This window comes from Hippocampus bargibanti, linkage group LG09 (assembly GCF_051943395.1).
Source record: "Hippocampus bargibanti isolate YZ-2025 linkage group LG09, ASM5194339v1, whole genome shotgun sequence".
In the NCBI taxonomy this organism is placed as follows: domain Eukaryota; kingdom Metazoa; phylum Chordata; class Actinopteri; order Syngnathiformes; family Syngnathidae; genus Hippocampus; species Hippocampus bargibanti.
In genome coordinates this window covers 5,534,099-5,547,765 of record NC_142742.1, presented here as the reverse complement: position 1 = coordinate 5,547,765, position 13,667 = coordinate 5,534,099, and the positions used below count along the sequence as shown (strand labels likewise).

General features: G+C 39.6%; 2 protein-coding genes across 2 annotated transcripts; one reads left to right on the top strand and one right to left on the bottom strand.

Annotated features, from left to right (window-relative positions):
• The first annotated feature begins 753 nt into the window (after positions 1 to 753).
• cipca (CLOCK interacting pacemaker a) lies at positions 754 to 7,906 on the top strand. Its single transcript, XM_089004842.1, has 4 exons — positions 754 to 895; positions 1,616 to 1,732; positions 2,584 to 2,753; positions 4,462 to 7,906. Exons 2-4 carry the CDS (start codon positions 1,627 to 1,629, stop codon positions 5,080 to 5,082), a joined length of 897 nt encoding a protein of 298 aa, XP_088860968.1. The 5' UTR covers positions 754 to 895; positions 1,616 to 1,626; the 3' UTR covers positions 5,083 to 7,906.
• Positions 5,839 to 13,260, bottom strand: zdhhc22 (zDHHC palmitoyltransferase 22). Its single transcript, XM_089004843.1, has 3 exons — positions 13,149 to 13,260; positions 10,976 to 11,533; positions 5,839 to 9,794 (listed from the first exon to the last, which is right to left on the bottom strand). The coding sequence occupies exons 2-3, from the start codon at positions 11,529 to 11,531 to the stop codon at positions 9,523 to 9,525; spliced, it is 828 nt and encodes a 275-aa protein (XP_088860969.1). The 5' UTR covers positions 11,532 to 11,533; positions 13,149 to 13,260; the 3' UTR covers positions 5,839 to 9,522.
• Positions 13,261 to 13,667: the final 407 nt, after the last annotated feature.

Below are 13,667 nucleotides of genomic sequence, written 5' to 3'. Positions count from 1 at the left end.
TCCAGAATTACACACAAGTGTGTGCTTTTGGAATCTGATTTGCTTATACGTTCACCAGTTTATACGTTAATGCAGGATTCACCAGTTAAAGGTCAACCGACGCCTCTGGACAAGTTGTCTTCATAGTTTGTAAAATCACTTCAAATAACTTCTACTGAGCGCATTGTACAAATATTCCACGGCATATAGCTATATTTTACATTTTAAGACTCGCGCTGAATATTCAGGAGGTCTTGTTTTCGAGTTGATGACGATTGTGACGTGACGTCACGTCTGGAACGCCGCTGACCGAGAATGTGACACACAATGCATTTTGGGTACTTTGTTTGATCTGAAAACTTCGTGTTGATCCGTGTTGGTGGCGAAATTACAATAAAGACACCTAAATAATGCGATGGTGAATCTTGTGTTGCACCAAGACGACTATTTGATACGATTTGGCACAAATTACCAGCAGAAAAATCAGCCCATTTCCAATGGATCTTGGGCGCCATCTTGTGCATTTTCTGGGCGCTACATTGGCGTCCAAACGTGTCTACTTTGATCTAATCCAGAATAAAGCATACAGGAACTCATAGTTACTCCAAGCTTTTTTGTTAGATTTTATTTCAACATGCCTAAACGTGTTTTTGTGCGTGCCTGTTTTTGTTGTTTTTTTTTTTTTCTCTCAGTAAAACAAGTAACAGTAATATTCCAACAGGGGGCAGCAGAGCGATTAACATGTTTTCCCCAATGCAAACCAGTGAAGAAGAAACGAAACTGCGCGAGACGTCAATGCTGGTGTAACAAGAGGAAAAACCTGGTTAACAAGACCTCAATTAAAAAAAACATCAACAAATTTCCAGAGATGTCTATTTAACGACGATCTATCTGTTTCGAATCCTGAATATTACAGGTAAACCAGACAGTTTTAAAAATCACATTACAGGTTCGATAGACATTGTTTCAACGCGCTGGTTGCCACACTTACGCTATAATAATATTATCTTCCAGATGTTGCAAACTGATTTTTTAAAGAATCTCACGCGACTATTAAGTAAGCGAATCGTTTACATTATTTCCAATAGACTCTTGAACGCAATCGACGACGAAGGCTGTTAGCGTTTGCTAGCTAACGTTAGCAAACGTCGCACCAATGTTGGCACGCCCACAATTTGTTAATGTCGATCTTTTTTTTTTATCGTGTCGCACCCGTGTATATTTACAACTGTAAATTGTGTTTACTTATCAACCCTGTTCCGAGATATGTTGAATTTGCATTCTCTGCTCGTTACGTCATTGGCATAACAGAAGTCAGGTTCATAATCATTGCAGTGCCCCAATAATCCGTTTGTCACGGATCATTGCGTAATCTGATCCTAAAAATTAAACCGTGTCCATATTTAAACCAATCATTCACCTAAATTGTTTCAGTTATCTTAACAATGACTGCTTCTTCAAACGTAATGCAAATGAGTTCCTCTGAACCCTCTGCCCCTCATGAAATATAACCCTGCACCCACTGCGTTCTCTCTTATACTGTGTCATCAGGAGGGAAATGAGGTCTAAAATGCGCAATATAGGTGAATTTCCCTTTTACCATTTAAGACTCATCTACTTGCATCTTCTCTTCAAGGGGAACCAAACATGAGCAGTTTTAATCAACCAGTCCAGCACAGGATATCATCCATCAACAGAGGAACACGCCATGATGCATCCAAGCAAGATTTGGAACGGGATTCGGGCTTCTCAGGTGAGCATTTTTTTTGTATTCTTGTTCAGATTACCCCTATGTTGTATTTATCAGCCATTACCTTTTGTTTCAGATAAAAGTGTTGGCATCTCTCTGTTAAAAAAAAAACAAAGCTCAATTTTCAATAAAATGACAATAAGCTCCTCTTTTTTTTAACATTACTTTACCAGTTTTACTACATTTTGATTCAGAAAATAATGTTTTTTTTAATATTTAATCATGTAATTATGGGGCATATTCAGTGGAAAAAATATTTACCCAAACATTTCATAGTAATACATTTTACAATTATCAGAATCAGAAAGCCTTTAATCGTCCCACAGTGGGGAAATGTATCAACTATAATTGAGATACTGTAAAACCATGATAGAGGAACTAAACCAAATACAACTACGCCCCAAATAACATTTAGAAATACCTACTAATCAGAGTTTTAGAAACACAAATTGGTCACGTTGCTCTCAAGGCGCTGTTTTATTTGACTGTGGTGTCTCGGTCTGAACATTGAAAAGGGATAGCACATTAAAATTTGCCATCCCAGCTGCCATCGGGCAGTTAGTGGGGTCCGCCCTGAACTGCTTGCCAACAACCAATCCCAGTGCCCACATAGAATAAGGTCAGTCACAATCAGAGACAGAGATCTCAGTCACATTGTGTCTTGTCTTAGGTCAGTTCGCTTTTTCGACACACAAAAGCGAATCTTCCGGACTGGTTGAAAACCTCATTAGGTTGATTGTTTGGTTTCTATTACAGGGACTCTTGAGATGCTAATCTGCATCTGCTAACTGTTTCTATAATGCTCTAGAGCGATCGGTCAAATGTGATAAGCTAACATGTACCATCCCCTGCAGACGCCAGCTCTGAGTACCACAGTGCTGTTGATGTGACCGACTCGGAGGATGCAGGCAGGAAAAGGTGTGCAGTCGGCCAAGACCCACCTGGGGTGCAGCTAGCCTTGATGGGAGCCTCGTATTCTGGACTTTCCCCGATGTTCATTATGAATAACTTTGTCCTCAATCAGGTAAATGCAGCATGAACACGAGTACTTGTAGCTTGTTGTTTCTCGCTATTTAGTATCTTTAAGTAGTGCCTAAATGATTTAATAGTTTGTTTGTTTTTTACACAAGGGTTAATTTTCTCATGCCAGTCAAGCAAGTCATGATCAAATGCTCAAAAAGTTCATCTGTTATTGGGGAACGGTCTGTGTTTACCACCTTAAAATGGATTTTAATGCAATTTCTATGACCGTGAGGCTCCTTGAGTAAGTGTGTGTTATCATCTGGACTAGGGATGTCCAGAGTTCAGATACAATATCCAAATACAGGTAACATCCGAGTTACGACCGGGTTCCGTTCCGACAAAACGGTCGTAAGTCAAACGGTCGTAAATCGAAAAGCATTCAAAATGGCTGACGCGAGGATCACGTGATCATAACAAATGACGACACGCTTGCATCTCCTATACGACAGGATAGTATACGATGTCAATCTGTTGTTTTTAAGCAACATTTTCTATTGAATATTACTACATACCAAAATGTTGACAGTTCATTTATAAATCGTATAACTTTTAGTGTCATTTTAATCATTTTATATTTCGTATTATCAATCTTTATTACTGTGTCGGCGCACACGCTTTCTGCTGAGCCAGATATGCACGGCTTCCCACGCATGCGAGCTGTCCAAAAAAACGCTCTCCACCTTAAAATTGATTTCAATGCAATTTCTATGACTGTGAAGCTCCTTGAGTAAGTGTGTGTTATCATCTGGACTATTGATGTCCAGAGTTCAGATACAATATCCAAATACAGTCAAACCACGATTTTTGAATGTCTAGATTTTTGTCCTATTTTGTTTTCAACCAAAAATTTCAGGCTTTTTGTCCCGGAGTACAACCGAAATTCGGTTATCAATCAAAACAAGCGCCCGCTACGCTCCGCTTCTCATATACGTCACGTTCTTCCTCATTGTGACGCATTAGTATTGATGAATAACGTTTTGTTTTTTTTTAACGAAGAAGCAGACGTGTTTGGCTGCGATCTCTGTAAATCGGATGTTATTCTCGTGTAGTGACAGTTGCGATAGGTACCAACATGCCCCGTAGCAGACAGAGAGAGATGTTTTGTGTGGTGAAAGTGGTGAAAATAAAACATATTACAGTTTGTGTTTAAAGTATTTTACAAATGACATGTTACGTGTTTATCTAGTTTATGCTGTAAAATAGTTAAAAATGGCTTTAAATGGCTTTAGACTTGGAACGGATTAAATATTTTTACATTGATTCTAATGGAAAATGCTGTTTTGGTTTTCAAACAAATGTGTTTTCGCCCTGTTCGAAAAATGTTTTGTTAAATAAATAAACAGGACAATGTATCACTGTTGTCTTGTTTATTTATTTAACACATATTTTAATAATTTTGGGGAGAAGGGGGTGAGTTTTTAAGATGGCATCTTAAATTAGTTATGTTAGAGTAAATGCAGCTCTGTGATTGATGACACCGCCAAAAATGATTGACCGCATCTGAACGGCAGATGCAAAAGAACATGCTAAGCGGTACTAGTGCAGCGCAGACAAAATGTCAACTTTTTAAAACAGCATTTACAAAAAAAGAATTACGACATTTCGTGTATTTAGCAAATGCAACATCGTAGCTTCGGAATCATCCCAGCGTCGCTTTGTCATTGGTCACAAGAATGGTTTCTTCCACGTTTCTCATTGTCTTTATTTAGCCTTCGCAAGTGACTCCATCCGACCAACAGTGGTGCTTCCCTTCATCTCTTGATACCACTCCTCAATCTCAGATGGTTCTCCTTCAACCTATGATCTCGCCCAAAACAACCCCCGAAAATATCCCTCAGGCAAAAAACTACAAGTCCTACCCCAGAATCGCCCCAAATCCAGTAGATACCCTCTCAAAGAGATCCGGATCCTCCAGATCGAGGGCAAATCTGTCTTCGGTTTCTGACTTGCGACATAGGAGACATCAACATGGTACCCCCGCACCTGGTTGGGAACCCCAACCTCAGAGCAAAGCTGCCTTGCAAGAAGTCCCCCCCTTCACGTCTGAATCTGGAACAGATCTTGACAACGGCCAGCTGTGTCCTGACGTTGACCCGGATCCAGAGAGCAGTAAATTGAAGCGTTTTAGTAATACTTACAACATCCTCAACCACTGCGGCTTATTGGGCATCACCATGCGCACTAAACAGCTGATCAAGGACAACAAGCGAACCCAAAGTCAACTTCGACTTCTCCAGGAACATACGTCGCTCCTGCTGGAAGCTCTTGGAACTGGAGACCCTCAATTGTGGACGAAACTCCAGCTCTGTCTTCAAGATTTTAACAAATAATGGGATATCGAGGGCCTTCTTTGGTGGCTTTGCTAGCATGAGCAAAAAAAAAAAAAAAAAAAATGTGAGGAACCAGCATCTCACCAGCTTCTATATTCAAATATGAGCTGATATCATAAACGCTGACACATCCTGTCAGGGAAGGTTCTGAAAAAGTTTCAGGACTGGCGTCACTACAGATGAATTTCAAACCTGTCATATCTATTGTGAGTTATTGCCACGCGATCACCAATCAGAGATGACCGTGGTGAAGATCTTGGAGAATCCTTCCTGTAGTGCATAAACACATGGAAAGTACCTTAGATCACAGTAGAGAGGACTGCTTGTAGTTCGTAGTTGGATTTGAACTACCGTATTTTCCAGATTATAAAGCGCACCGGATCGGTTTTTCTGTGGGTGAGCAGCGGCAGCCACACGCGCCAGCGTTCACTCAATCCGAAAGTAACTCAAATAGATAGAAAGCTAGCTAGCTAGCTAAGATTTAGCTAATAATCACTCAACCCGGAAGTAACTCAAATAGATAGAAAGCTAGCTAGCTAAGATTTAGCTACTAATCACTCAACCCGGAAGTAACTCAAATAGATAGAAAGCTAGCTAGCTAGCTAAGAGTTAGCTAATAATCACTCAACCCGCAAGTTACTCAAATAGATAGAAAGCTAGCTAGCTAAGATTTAGCTAATAATCACTCAACCCGGAAGTAACTCAAGTAGCTAAAAGTGACCTTGAGAGTTTTGAAAGGCGCTGACAAATGAAATGTATTATTATTATTATTATTATTATTATTATTATTAAGCGCACCTTCAATGAATGCCATATTTTTGGATTGGATTTTGGATTAGCCTTTATTAGTCTTGCACTGGAGAAATTTACATTTCACCGCAGCAAAGTGATGAAAGAAAACAGGAAAGGAAAGGAAGAAGTAGAAAAACTGCTGTAAAGGGAGCCACTCTCACGGCGCCATCTTGAAGTAAAAACAAAAAAACTGAATAAGAAATAACACAAAATACTCACACAGTCATTTATTTAATCTTAAACACTTTCTGTACAAAAGGCAAATGCTGCCTTCTAGTGGTAGGGAAAAACATTGCCAGAGGTCTGACCACAACTTAATCTGCACTTAAACACTTTCAGCACCCTCTTTTTGTATGAAGCAGTTCAAGATGAATGAAGAGAAAATTAAAGCGTCCTTTTTGCCAGTGGATCAGGGACGTCATGGTGAAATGTGCATGTCTGCTACAAGCTAACAGCGCTGATGCGTATGTGGAACTGTCACGGCTTGGAATTGAAGAGGATTTACATGGGACAGGAGGTGTCAGACAATCTGTTTTGATCAATGGATGCTACAGCTTCGTGTTTGCTTTCAACATTTAGCTTGTAGCAGACGTGCACATTCCACCATGACCTTCATCCATTGGTGAAAAGGACGCTTTGATCCTATCCGCTTTCATCTGGAAGCGTTTCATGCAACAGAGAGTTTGCAGAAAGTGCTGAAAAAATGGAAGACTGTGTCTTTTGTGTTGTCACGTTATTTTGTTGTTTTTTTTTTTACTTCAAGATGGCGCCGTGAGAGTGGCTGCCTTTACAGCAGCTCCTGTATTGTTTTTGCTGCTGTGAAATGTGAAATTTCTCCACTGTGAGAAAAATAAAAGTTCATCTCATCCAATCTAAATGTTGAAAACAAACACAAAGCTGTAGCATCCATTTACGAAAAGAGACTGTGTCACATCTCCTGACCCACGTAAATCTGCTTCAATTCCAAGCCGCTACAGTTCCACATTTACATATTTTCCACATAAGATGCATGCAGATTTTAGGTGTGCCTTATAATACGGAAAATACAATACACTGTATCTCTTTTGTGGCTCCAGTCGTGCAACTTTTCTGATCCACCTCATATATTCACAACGACTGCTCAAAACACCTAAATGTAAAAGAAAAGCACATTCAGGACCACCCGTTGGGGGTCTCACACAGATCCCCGCTACAACCCCTTGCATACATGTAATGTTTTGCTCCACATTGCAAATGTTAGCATGTCATATTTAATTTGAGTTAAATTGTGTTTTAAAGGTTTAATAGTGTAACACAAACAGTACCCATCTGTCCTTTTTTTTAAAGTGTGCAAATTGTTAAAACATATTGTTTTTCTTTTTTAACTTATTTGTTACTACAGTAATTATTTTTTGTTCTTGTCAAAAAAGAAAGTGTTCTTAAGAAGTAAGCAGTAAGCGCATTGGACAGTTACCATTCAAAATAAGCTATAAATGAGTTTAAAAAATGTTCAATAGTGTTAAGAGAAATTGGTTACCCTTGAATAGTATTTGCTTTTTTCCTGTTACTGCCATCTTTGTTCCGACTGCTGTTTTTACTTGTTTTTTTTTTTTTTTTAATGTAGAGACCATGACCGTTATTGTAGCCGAAATTAATAACATATCAGACTTTGCACTTTAGTTCCCAGAATCCCGCTACCTGTTTGATTTATTTATTATTTTTGAATTTGTAAAAATAAGAATGCTGAACCGTGCCTTTTGAATAAGTGCGTGTTTGTTATAAAGCTACAAATGCTTGAATCCACCATGTCATGGCTCCTCAAAAGAGTAAAACAATCAGTGAAGACAGTAAGCCATAAATTGTGTGGGTGAGTTTTAATAATAAGTTGTAATACTGTACTGTCCTTTTGTTTTGGCAACACTCTTATGTCAGCAGTATTACAACGTAGACGCTTTCAACAGAATTGAATTGTACCTTTCTTTTTTGCAACGTGTGCCTCTTGCGCAAAAGTCACTTTTTGACGAATGGTCATTAAACTTTCCCTGAAAAAAAAAAACCTTTGCGTCTATTATTTTGCACTTGTCTTACCTGAGTGGTGGAAGTCTGTGTGTTTTACCAACAACAGGCAAAAGTACGAAATAAAAGCATCGAATGAAATCTAAAACAATGTCATACCTTTGTATAATGCTGAATACGCCAAACAGCGGCTATACTACGTAAATCAATGTCAAAGTCCTTTACCTCATCATTAAATATCAGCAGTGTCCTATAAATGCGTCATCTGGGTGGCACTTGTGTACATACGCAACACGTCAGACATGTTATGGCACATTGTGATTAATACCCTGGATAATTAAACTGTGCAAGAGAGCCCTTCGACAATCAAACTGTCACGTCCTCGAGAGGACAATGTTGTGTTGATGCTTGATGATCACCGGGGACATGCTAGCCTTTTACAAACTATAAATAAATACATAAACAAATAAATATCCATTCAAGTCGCAGTTGAGAGCAGAATATAGAAACGTCAAGTTAGACATATTTATGATTAACCTTAAGAATTTAAATATTGCATTCTAAAAAAAACATAATCTCATTTATGTTCATGGCTCCTTTCCTATCAGGAAAGTATAAGAAAAGCTACTTAAATCATAGCAAAGCAAATGCAATGGAACCTCAGAGTTTGAAAGTGAACCAAACGCTGTTCCAATTTGGACGTCAACGAAGCGAGCTAGATTAGCTAATCGGCTAACTACTGGAACAGGAAGAAAGAATCTCGTAACCTTTTAACGTAAATCGTCGACTGTAATAACATGTCTCCGAAATGGTTAATATTAAGAATGACAACTGGTTCCTTGGTAAAGCAAAACGATACATTGAAAATGTATTAAGAATCCAGAATCATATTACTAAAGAGCCGTTTAAATAAATAGCCACACGCCTGTAAGCTACGGCTAATTAGTAGCATACGAAAAAGAGAAACTAGTCTAGAGAAACTTGTTTAAAATGGTTCCTTTTTCAGTTTATGTACAAACATCTTATTCATCACAACTATCCGTGTTAAGTAAACGTTTATGCTATTCGCAGAGACCTTTCGTATTTATCATTAAAGAATTGTGTTCACCCCCCCGGAAAATATTAGAATTGCGTTATACGTGGAGTTGCCACAAGATGGGAGCAAAGCCTTATTTATTTTCTATTTGAAGCTTCTCACTCCAACATAAAGCCGCCGAGGTAATAATAATAGTAATACATTTTATTTATACGCTCCTTTCAAAACGCGTATGGTTATTACAACAAATGGAGGAATGTTTTTTCACCAAAGTCCCGATTTTGCTCATGCCCAATTGCAAATCTGATGTTGTCTTCCCCTTCTCTTCAAACGGTGAGTAATTTTAATTTAATATGACTTTTATAGTTCAATTGCTTTCAATATTATGACATAATATCTTGTGTGTGTGTGTCTGAAATGTTAAAAAGCACAATCCATTCTGGTACACCAGTTGAATTGTTTAAAAATCTTACAAGCTCAGCTTTTGTGCAATTTTAGAAGCAGATGTTTAGAAATAGAGGTTCCACTGTCCTTTGTATTTCTACAACTTACCCGACAGAGCATTTCTTCAAAACTGTTACCCTGTCAATTATTGAAAACTACTGCTAAATAAATCCTCAGTCTTGCCTGAGTGCCTCCTCAGAGCACATCTGGACTGTGTGCACAGGCAGAATGAGACCCAGTGCCCAGTTGGAGCCAAACACATCCGTGAGATTACTTCTCCAAGGGCTTCGGTTCTCTGCCAGCTGCCGCCTTTGCATCTGACACCAGGTCTGGCCCCGGGCCACCAGCAGAACCTGCTGGCAACAGAAGCCCGCACACACCAGCCCGATGCCCAGCCATACGTACAGCATCAGCACCAAGAACAGCTGCAGGCCGGAGATTGTTCCTGGATTGAGGGGTAAGAATTTGATAGAGAATAGACAGTAGAAAAGGTATCATATTCAAAAGTTTCATGCAGTTATATGCTTAGTTGGTTGAACATGTGACTAGAATACACAATTGAAGCACAGAAAATCTGAGGTGAACAGACACAGCCTGTTAAACTGTCATCTTCATGTAGGAGTTCTGGCCACTAATTTAGGACTTGGTAAACTCCTTCACAAGAAGATGTCATGAGCCAGGTTACAAATCTATTGGTTCATGGAAAGGACAACCTATAAAATGACGATCAGTTGTTTTATGAATGTTGGTCCTTGGGATGTTCAGGGGCGTGGTATTCAAATCAATAATACTATGTTTTACGAATGTATCACTTAAATTTGCACATACAGTGAGACCTCAACTTACGAACTTAATTGTTTCCCAGACAGAGTGTGTAAGGCGAAAAGTGTGTATCTCAAAAAAAAAATTCCCATAGGAAACCATTAAAATTGGAATAATACGTTCCCGGGTTTCCATAAAATATACTTTTCAACTAAATAAGCCTTAGAACTACACACAATATACCTTATTCCATGTATAATAAATGTGCTATTGTATTGCAATGAAAGAAAAACACTGCATTGTATCATAAAGTCACTTTATTTACATTTGTGATGGTCATTTATGGCTTGATGGAATAGCGTTGGAGGTCAAAGGGAATTGCATGAGGACTGTAATTAAAGAAATAAACTGTGCTGTAAAATAAAGTTTTATTTACCTTTTTGATGGTCGTTGATGGCTAATGGAAGGAGAGTCACCTTCCATAAGGACTGTTGGTGCTGTTCGGTCATGTGCTTCGGCCGATGATCACTCCGCCAGCCGTGGTGGGTGTTTATTATGAAAATAGTGCTTATTATAAGGTTTAATTTTCATAAATGTGACGTTTGTAAGACGGAAAGTTTGTAAGTTAAGGTGTTTGTAAGTTGAGGTCTCACTGTACTCTCAGTAAATAGCTTGGCAGAGGGCGACAATGAGCGTCGGTCATGAATGGCTGCGTCCCCTGCCGGTAGTAAAAGACAGTCTTCCTGTGTTTGAGCATTTGTTCACAGTGTCCGACCAAACATTTCGAACTGAATTCCACCCTAAATCATTCGTCAGAATAGAGTCGATTTGTTGATTAGGGGGGAAAAAAATGGGAAAACTCACCCATGAAGAAGTAACCGGTGGAGAGAGGCAGAAGAGTCAAGAAAGTCAGTGGGTTTTCAAAAGAAATGGAGTATTCCACTGTGAGGAAAGCCACACCGAGAACCAGCGAGTACAAACACGTGCATGAGGTATAAATGCAAAACATGATGAAATAGCGCATGTTTTTGTTTCCGATACAATTCCCGGTGAAAAAACAGTGGTGATCCCGTTTGAGAATCACTTTCTTGCACAGTTTGCAAAAGTGGCGTCCATTCAGGAGGTAGTGCGCATCCACTTTATCCGAGCAATGTGGCGAACACACAGGGACCGCCGTCTCGTTGGCACTCGCCGCCGGATAAAGGATCGTCATTGCATAGTTCCCAAGGGCGTTGAACATGAGGAAAAGGAAAACCACCGTGGGTACGGTTGTGGACCCTCCTGACGATGTCTGGGAATTGGGGAAGATCGTTGGCATGAAGAAGCCGAAGTGCAGGACGAAAGTGACCACGGTGGCCGTCAAAAAGTATGCGGGGGCAACGGCGTTGAGGAGCCGCAGTTTGAGCATCCGGGTGAACATGCCTGTGTGGGAGACATAAACGACACGTCATCTCGCCAAGTGGAAAGGGCCGAACTGAAAATTATTACCGTATTTTCCCGTGTATAAGGCGCACCGGAGTATAAGCCGCACTCTCAATGAATGGTGTATTTTCAAACCTTTCCCATATATAAGATGCAACGCACTATAAGGCACACCTTCAATGAATGAAAAAAGTTTTCCAAATACAGTGATACCTTGGCTTACGAACTTAATTGGTTTCCGGAGTGTGTAAGGCGAAAAGTGTGTATCCCAAAAATTAATTTCCCATTGGAAACCATTAAAATGAGAATAATCCGTTCCCAGGTCCCCGTAAAACGTAATTTTCTAATTTTCTAAGACTTAAAACTACACAAAATATACCTTATTTTATGTATAATAAATGTGCTATGGTATTATAATTAAATAAATAAAGTGTACTGTTTAATAAAGTTGTTGTATTTAACTTTGTGATGGTCGTTGATGGAATGGAGTGTGGTTTCCTCAGCATTAAACACTTGATGAGGAACATAACCACCTTCTTTCACCATCTTGAGGAATGATCCCTTGTAGGGGCTTTCTCTGTGATCATTGCATCTAGTTCCTCATCAGTTGTGTTCTGTTTAGTGTAGAGATGGCTTGTGCGGATTTTTTGTGGAGCCTGATTGATGGGATATTTTAACCTTGCAGTCTACACTCTGCCTTTCAACTATCAAAGTTGAAACTCTCTCACTCTCGTCTGCCTGTCTCTTCACCCCACGAATTTATTCAGAAATGTAAAAAAATTGACGTGGAGCGCCATTCCTGAATTTGTTCAAGTTTTGTTTTTTCTTGCGGGGTGCCGATAAAGCACTTGTGAGACCTCTGGCAATGTTGTGTCCCATTCCACTAGAGGGCAGCAATTGGTGCACACCTCATTATGTTACTCCAGACCCATATAACCTAGGAATTTAATCTTTTTTCTCATGAAAGAAGATAGGCTAAGGTTTTTAACGCTTAATCAAATGTTTACGTAGGTCTAAAACTCAATATTCTGTGGTTCCAGGAATGCGATTGTCAATGACAAAAACCCTGACAATGGAGTGGACACATCTTTGCACATCATCTGGCAGTGAATGAGTTAAAATTTGATTCATAGATAATAATATATATGGTTATTTCCCAACATAAACAATACATATTGATTTATATAGCACTTTAACAACAGCTACAAACGAATAAGAAAGCGAGCAACGGCGACTCATTTTTTTTTTTTTTTTCAGGAGAAAACTCATTTGACCAAACTGGGTTTCCTGGACCCTTTGGGGCCACGCGTGAACCAAAAATACCCTCCTCCCCCCTCCCTTGCACGGTGCTCTGCTAACCTACAACCGAATAGTCAACCTATGCTCAGAAGATGACGGCTATGTGTGTGTATCGGAGATTCGACGCGCAAACCCCGGCATGACCCTCGCCGTGCCCTCCCAACGCCAGTCAATCCACACTCGGTGTTAACCTAAACGTCGACGTTCCACTTGGCCGATACATGAATTATTAAAACACCGTGTTGACGTCATTAAGATATTGGCGTAGAGGACAAAAAGAAGAAAGCTGTTGGTGATGAGATTGGTCGCGTTTTACCTGCAGCTGTGGATGAGATGTGCTTTTCAGCACCGCGGAGCTTCCGAAAGTGTAACTGGGGGGGCTTCACAGATCCTTTTATTTAATCGTGGCATGCTTCCCCCCCTGGCTCCATCGCCTCCTGCTGGTGGGAAGCTTTGGTTTTTTTCCCCAACCATCTTTTACATACATTTTTTAATCCACATGACGGTGTTTATTCTACTATCAAAATAAACTCACTTTGTTTTTTTAACCTCGTATACGAATAGCTGGACTAATTTTTAAAAAAAAGCGGCCATTAAACACTAAAGCGTGCCCATCTGTAATTGAGGTGAAAGTGTAATGCTATATAATCTCCAGCAGATGGCACTGCAGCATCTCTGAAGAGATAATGACATGATATGAGATAACGTTTATCTCACGTTGAAGAAATTACACTATTTCACTGCAGAAAAGTTACGAAAGAGAAAATGAAAAAGGACAAGTAGGAAAAACGGAGCTGTTGTAAAGGAAGCCACTCTCGCGGCGCCATCTTGAAGT

Coding starts and splice junctions, on each gene's coding strand:
- cipca (XM_089004842.1), top strand. CDS start 1,627: ATGAGCAGTTTTAATCAACCAGTCCAGCACAGGATATCATCCATCAAC. Junction 1,733..2,583: donor ACGGGATTCGGGCTTCTCAG/GTGAGCATTTTT, acceptor CATCCCCTGCAG/ACGCCAGCTCTGAGTACCAC. Junction 2,754..4,461: donor ATAACTTTGTCCTCAATCAG/GTAAATGCAGCA, acceptor GTCTTTATTTAG/CCTTCGCAAGTGACTCCATC.
- zdhhc22 (XM_089004843.1), bottom strand. CDS start 11,531: ATGTTCACCCGGATGCTCAAACTGCGGCTCCTCAACGCCGTTGCCCCC. Junction 9,795..10,975: donor CACCGGTTACTTCTTCATGG/GTGAGTTTTCCC, acceptor CCCTCAATCCAG/GAACAATCTCCGGCCTGCAG.